At 33.1% G+C, this 7995-nt stretch overlaps 2 protein-coding genes across 2 annotated transcripts; both read left to right on the top strand.

The window, feature by feature from the left end:
• The first annotated feature begins 1067 nt into the window (after positions 1–1067).
• LOC130815670 (protein synthesis inhibitor I-like) lies at positions 1068–1409 on the top strand. Its single transcript, XM_057682179.1, has one exon. It carries the CDS (start codon positions 1068–1070, stop codon positions 1407–1409), a length of 342 nt encoding a protein of 113 aa, XP_057538162.1.
• A 2983-nt stretch (positions 1410–4392) lies between these two features.
• LOC130799632 (repetitive proline-rich cell wall protein 2-like) lies at positions 4393–6741 on the top strand. The gene has a single exon (XM_057662795.1). It carries the CDS (start codon positions 4423–4425, stop codon positions 6610–6612), a length of 2190 nt encoding a protein of 729 aa, XP_057518778.1. The 5' UTR covers positions 4393–4422; the 3' UTR covers positions 6613–6741.
• The last annotated feature ends 1254 nt before the right edge of the window (positions 6742–7995 follow it).

Here is a 7995-nt window from a genome sequence, read left to right on the forward strand (position 1 = left end):
CATAAGCTAGATTTATAAAAATAAGGTGATTTTTAAAGAAAATATTATATGAAGTGTTTAATATTTTGTTTTTTAATGTAATGAATGTTTAATATTAAAGTAGAGATAGATTAATATTATTGGAGTTCCGATCCTTCTTATAATCAACAACTTGTAAAAAAATAAGTTTCGATTTGTTTTAGATCTATTACTATATATTTATTTTGATCAATTTTAGATTTAATTAGACCTTAAAAATATAAAAATATAGTGAAATATAAACAATTAATTAGAACTATACACATTTGGGACCTATATCCTAAAGTAAATCTAAGCCTAAGTTTAAAATTTTCCAGTTCAATAGATTATCTAGATGTACACAAAATGAATAGATAACCTAAACACAGTGGGTCGGTTCCAAGCCACTTAGCAGGCAAGGATAAAGTGGGCCGCATTATGTCGTCTCGTCATATCTAGGGTTAGTCTCACGTCTTGCTGTGGTGTTTAAAAATTTCCGACCCACTTGATTCTACCCGCCAACTCGCATTTTAATGGACTGGTTAATTTATTAAAAATAAAAAGATATGGGTCGGGTACCCGACTCGTCTTAACCGGTTCGTGTCATGGGCCACAATATACATTTAATCGGGTACCCGTCGACCCGTTATATTTGAGAAAAATTTATATTTCTAAAATATTAATGTTTCTTGCCATGTTACCAAATTTTAACTCTTTACTGATTGTGCGTCAGTCCCTCATTCCCTATTCATTTCATACTTTTTCGTTATCTTATTTTGGCTATATAAAAAAATTTATATAGCAAATGCTTATTGTGCTAGTTGTGTGACATATTAAAGTTATGCCTAAAAAAAATCTGACACAATTAATAATCGGGTATCCGGTGTTTCGACTCGACTTATTCGGGTATCCATTAAAAAGGTATCCGACTAACCCGGTAACCGCCTTTTCGGGTACTTGAAATGTCGGGTACCCGCTAATGAATACCTCTACTTGCTATGTGAGTCTTGCTTAAAATAACCTCTAAATAGATTTGACATATTCATACACTTGAAAATTAGGTTTGAGCAATGGCAAAAGGAACAATTACGTTAGACATTGCGCGAAGCGAACATGATTATAAAACCTTCATCCAAAAAATACGCGACAAAGCAAAGGACGGTAAGAGACATTCCCATGGTCGTCCAGTGTTACCACCAAGCAAAGGCGCGCCCGTCGAAGTTATCAATGTTCAATTACAATTCAACAATGACCATCAACTAATCGTGAGAATTAGACGCTACGTCTTATATGTGATGGGCTATTGCACGAAAAATGGTCAATGGTTCGAGTTTAAAAATGAAAATAACGTTCATACGATTTCAGGATCTCAATTCCTTGGCTTTACCGATAGCTACAATGATATGATTTAGAGGATTAGAATCAGAATTAAAAGTCGGTTACAACAAAATGATCGATGTAGTTGAGTACCTTTCAAATACAACAGTTACCCAAACAGATACGACTATTAAGTTTTCTATGTGGTTACTTTGTGTTATGATAAGTGAGGCTGCTAGGTTCGATAAACTATTAGATGTATTTTCAAATTGCATGCTAGAAAAGAAGGATGTACGTTTTGAATCATGGATGAATGATTTAGTACATCATTGGGGAAGTCTTTCGATGAGATTGCTACAAGATGATGCATATGCAAAAGGAGTTTCCTTCTTCCTGAGGCCGGAAATGGCAACTTAAACAAGCTCGTAGATCCACCACTGAATATACGTAGCAACGATGATGCTAGTCGTTGCCTAGGCATATTACGAGGAAAATATCCTCCTTCGCCTAGTGCCCAAGAATTTAAAGCAATATTGTACGGACCCTCAAGCTCTCTTCAGAGAAATGTCTCCAGAAAATGATGTCCAAATTAATGTACGAGTATATATACATTATCATAGGATGTTGTATTGCTAGTTAGTTGTTTTAGTTGATCCTATTATCTAAAAGGAAAATAAATTTAATATTCTATCATTATTAATATATGATTTTATATCTTTATTCATCTAAATAATTTTTGATCGCTTTTAATTGGATCTTTAAGTTTGTATAGCTGTATTAAAATCCTTTTTTTATTGCGTGACGTATTTGCATTAATAAAGGAGTCACATGAATCAATATTAACATGTATATTAGCTTTTTTTTCGTAAATTGGGAAATTTTATTAACAAGAAAGGCCTCTAAGAAGAGACCAACAACAATAAAGGGACATCAAAATGCACCTCTCCGGTATAAAAAACTCCATAGAGAAAAAGCCATTGAAAAAACATACAATGAAGGACGCCCTTTAAGAGAAAGTGGTCAAACCACTATACACACCAAGAGTGGTACAAAAAAAGGCCAAGGCCAAAAAGGACCTACACTTAAAGGTGAATCACAGCCCAACACACCAACAAAACTAAATTTCAAAGCAAAAAACGTCATACACCTTGAAAGAGCCGCAAGACGCCCCCCCCCCCCCCAAAAAAAAGTCTTGGACAAAATTACTAACATACACAAAGACACTAACCCTAGGGAGCCCTAACCCTAGATTCAGTACAAGACAAAAGTACTAACATACACAAAGACACTAACCCTAGGGAGCCATAAAACTCTGAAAATACTACCCACCGTCAGATCACCAAACCGTCCAAGCTCATCAACCAACTTTGAGTATAATAACTTAAAAGTACTTTGGATGAATAATGATATAAAGATTAGACTTTTGTATATTGATCAAAAGCTGCTATTTGTATTATCAAATAGGATAAATGAGAGATTTAAAATTTTAATTTTCGGATTTAAAACTTTCATTGTTAAAGAATATAGGTGGTAGACAAATATCCTCTTCGTTCCTCTCTGATGTTCCCATTTGATTTTTGCATGATTTTCAAAACATATGTTACATTTAGTCGTTTAAGGCTCAAAATCTATAAATGCATTTCACATGAACATATTTAAAATTTTATACGCCGAAACAAATTTAACAAGATGTCACATGAACATATTTTAACCCGTAAAAATCAATAAAAAAATATCCACAAGTTATCTCTCTCCTAAACCATAATATTCCTTATAGGAACTTTAATAGAAAATGATGAGAGTTACTCCTTGGCTTGTAATTAGCAAGCCACATGATGTAAGGAAGGTGCAAATACAATACACGATAAACACAACGTTGTTTAAATCTTATTCTCATGTCAAAGTTGAATTATGCATCAATTTGCATTAGGTTAAACGCTTGGTTATAAGTATATAAGTTATAGCTCTTTAATTGTAATTGTTTTAAAGTGTTATCTCATATAGGTCAAATTTTCATGTTAGTATGAAAATTTATAGTTTTCCTAAGAATCTTTTTTAAACTGAAAATTTTTTTTAGCTATATTTTTCTTTATAAATATGGGTTGTCTTTTTTTTCTCTTTCCATACTCTGACAAGTGCTATTTCATGAAAAGTGTTGTCAGATTACTTCTCTTACCTCATGTCATGCTTACTAGCTTATTGCGGGAATTCTGTCCCATTGAAATCATAGCATTATGTAAATTAATATAAGAACTTTTAAGAATAAATATTGCAATTCTAATCTGACAGAAATAGAAAGTACTTATTACCTATAGAGTTACAAGGAAAATCATCATGTACATCATTACTGAACACCCAATCCTTTATCCTTGGACCTTCGTAACTAGCATATGTGTTATTGCTCATCAACCTGCATATAATAAATAGATGTATTTGATAAATAATTTTTTTATTAATTTTGTAGTTGACTTTTAACTTTTAGTTTTTTTGTTGACTTTTAGGTTTGAGCTTTTTGGTTAGTCAAATAGTTAAAAAAATAACTTAAAAATATTTTTTAAGCCAGTAAAAATGACTTTTATTCCAAAATAAAAATATTTTTGTTGACTTTTGGGTTTGAGTTTTTTTATTAACTTTTGACTTTTAGACCTACTTTTTCTTAAATAAAGAGTCATCGACCAATAACTTTTTTTATCAAGCGTCTCCAACCATCACTCATTTACTAAACAAACTCAATATCGAATTAGACTATTGCCTATTGGCTTCACATAAGGTAAGGTAGTTGGGAATTTTGGCAAACATTAGACTATTGGCTTTAAATAATGAACCAAAAGTAATTTACTTTTCAAAGATGAAGTATAAACTATAAACGTACAACGAGTTTGTATTGGAACAAGACTTTGGATTCACGTTGTGATGTCGTGCGATCAAATACACAGCCGGACGTGAATACTTGTTATGAATATTAGTGGAACACACATTCTTAATTACCTTCTTCAAATTTTGAGATGGTCAAATTCTTATTCTTATCTTATATAAATCCATTCTCGACGTAATTCTTTCCACACTCATCCAACAACATATAAATCTCCTTGAATCATAGCCATTTCTATGAAAATGGCGGTCCAACGTTCCACTTTAATGTGTCTACTTCTATTATCAATGGTAGCTATCTCATCTGCTAGTGAATATCGTACCTATAGTCCATCACCCGAGTCACCCGAATACACACCATCTCCTGTTTACAGTCCACCTTCAGTTTACGAGTCTCCAAAATATGAAAAGTCCCAGGATTATAAATCACCTGAATATACACCATCTCCACCATATAAGTCTTCAGAATACAAGTCACCTGAATACGTAGCATCTCCACCATATAAGTCACCAAAATACACATCATCTCCACCATATGAGTCACCAAAATACAACTCACCGAAATACACACCTTCTCCAGAATATAAGTCACCTGAATACAAACCATCTCCAACGTATAAGTCACCTGAATACAAGTCACCAGAGTATACACCATCCCCTACATATAAGTCACCGGAGTACACACCATCTCCTAAGTATAAGTCGCCTGAATACAAATCATCTCCAACATATAAATCACCTGAATACAAGTCACCAGAGTATACACCATCCCCTACATATAAGTCACCGGAGTACACACCATCTCCTAAATATAAGTCGCCTGAATACAAACCATCTCCAACATATAAATCACCTGAATACAAGTCACCAAAGTATACACCATCCCCCACATATAAGTCACCAGAATACAAGTCACCAGAATACACCTCTTCTCCACCATACGAGTCACCAAAATACAAGTCGCCAAAATACACGCCATCTCCACTGTATGAGTCTCCAAAATACAATTCCCCAGAATATAAGTCACCAAAATATACACCATCTCCACTATACAAGTCACCTGAATACAACTCATCTCCAACATACAAATCACCAGAATACACATCATCTCCACCATATGAGTCACCAAAATATAAATCACCAGAATATAGGTCCCCAATTTATAGCCCATACCCAGTGTACAAGTCTCCAGAGTACAAAACTCCAACATATAGCCGATATCCAGTGTACAAGTCCCCACAATATACGCCTTGTGCATCATACATATCTCCAGAATACATCTCGTCTGAAGTCTATGAGCCTTTAAAACCACCCACCTATGTCTATGCCTCTACTCCAAAATATAATTCTCCATTATACCCATCATCTAATTATAAATCACCTGTCTATAATCCGACTCCAGTTTACAAATCTCCATCGTACCACTCAACACCGGTTCACAATCCGTCCCCAATTTACAAAACTCCTTCTCCAGTTTATAGTCCAACACCTGTCTATAAATCCCCAACTTATAGTCCTTCACCAATTTACAAATCTCCCGTTTACAAGTCACCATCTTACTCTCCTTCTCCAAAGTATGTTCCATCACCCGCCTACAAATCTCCAATTTATAGTCCTCAATTCTATAAGTCCCCGATTTACAACCCATCTCCGGCGTACAAGTCCCCTAAATACAAAACTCCGACTTATAGCCCATATCCAGTGTACGAGTCCCCACAATATGCCCCATGTGCACCATACATATCCCCAGACTATAACTCATCTAACGCGTATGAGCCTCTGAAACCACCTACCTATGTTTACGTCTCTTCTCCAAAATATGATTCTCCTTCATATTCATCGCCCATTAATAACCAGTCTCCAATGTACAAATCTCCAACTTATAGTCCATCATCTGTTTACAAATCTCCAGATTATAGCTCCTCACCAATTTACAAGTCCCCAACTTACAAGTCACCATCTTACTCTTCTTCTCTAGAGTATGTTCCATCACCAGCCTACAAATCTCCAGCTTATAAACCTACACCAGTCTACAAATCCCCTAGTTACAACCCATCCCCAATGTACAAATCTCCAGAATATAAATCTCCTTCTTATAGCTCTCCAATTGTTTATCAGTCGCCATCATACCCATCACAAGAGTATGTTCCATCACCGACATACAATCCTCTAAAACAGAATCCATCAATTGACTACAAATCTCCAACCTACAAACCTTCACCAATCCATAACTCTCCTGTATACATGTCTCCGTCGTACACCCTATCTCCGGAGCATGCTCCATTATCTGATTATAAGTCTCCTATCTATATACCATCACCGGTTTATAAATCTCCTGATTATGTCCCATCACCAACTTACAAATCCCCCAGTTATAGTCCATCTCCAGTTCCATCACCAGAGTATGTTGAATCACCAAAATATTAATATTCAGTGTACGCAATACAACCAACTTACTAATCACTTTTATTTTCTCTGTTTATTTACATCGGATTTTCGTTTTTTTCTAATTACTACTGGTTACTTTACTAGCATGGCTGTATTATGACTATGCATCAATGGTATTATATTTGTTGTAAAATCTTCACATATTTGAAAGAGTTTTACGTATAATTTACTTTTTTTCTATTTTAAATACAAATTACTATGTATTTATTTATCAAATAAATAGATGTTATAGGCTCATTTAAGATTCCTATATCATAGTTACTTTTCTTATACAAGGTTTTACATATAATAACATTATTCATAAGAAATATTTAACATAATTGTAGATCTAAATATTCACATGTAATGAAGCACATACAAGTAATTGGGTGATTATACCACTAAAAAGTGAATTGTACTAATTGAATAGTTTTAGGTGTGATACTAAGACACTAGGAGAACAAAGAGAAACAACACTATTGAGTTGTTCATAAAACTCAAATTGAACAGCTAGTCTTTTAAGAGATCGTTTTTTTTGAGAGACAAATCTCAAGCCCTGCTCATTAAAAGATTAATGCCTACTTACCCTATTCTTCTTAACTACTTACATTATCCTTGATGCTACTTACCGTATTCTTAATGCCTACTTTTAATATTTTACATGTCTACTTACATCATTCTTAATCCATACTTACAATATTTTAAAAAATATATAATAGGCTGGCCCAAATGAAAATGGTCTCTCAAAGAGACCGTCTCTCACAAGAATTTGAGTATTGAATTTATGGTTGTTTATATATTATTAAAAATCCTTTTTAGGAGTTTATTTAAACATTTTAGGAGCCTTAAACCAAGACTGAATTATGAGCTCTTAAGAAATGAATAAATGATCATTAAGTTACGTTTGACAAAACATTATTCTTTGATAAGACAAACACAAATAATCCAATCAATCGAGAAAATGCTATTAATCAACAATGCTAGTTATTTGAATTCAATCAAGAGTATAACCTATTTTAAACATATTTCAAATCTATTTATCTATAAATACTTGTACAATTACTAGTTGATATATATTTTTCTTTTTTTCATATTTGGTATAGAAACATTAATAAAAAAAATGATACATAAAAAAATAAGAGAGAAATTTCCCAAAATAAAAGTGTTGAATAAACATTATTAGTAAATGAAGTACAAAATATAATAAAAAAATATAAGAAAAGATTTAGAATCATTACACACAACTTAGAGACTATCTATTTATAAATATAATTGTAGCTATAATGTAATTCAATATCTATCTATAAATATAATATAATTGTAGCTATAATATAATTAAATCAATCACTATTAATTCACTTACAATTGCAAAATTAAATTTCG

Source organism: Amaranthus tricolor, chromosome 1, assembly GCF_026212465.1.
Source record: "Amaranthus tricolor cultivar Red isolate AtriRed21 chromosome 1, ASM2621246v1, whole genome shotgun sequence".
Lineage (NCBI taxonomy): Eukaryota > Viridiplantae > Streptophyta > Magnoliopsida > Caryophyllales > Amaranthaceae > Amaranthus > Amaranthus tricolor.

Coding starts and splice junctions, on each gene's coding strand:
- LOC130815670 (XM_057682179.1), top strand. CDS start 1,068: ATGGCAAAAGGAACAATTACGTTAGACATTGCGCGAAGCGAACATGAT.
- LOC130799632 (XM_057662795.1), top strand. CDS start 4,423: ATGAAAATGGCGGTCCAACGTTCCACTTTAATGTGTCTACTTCTATTA.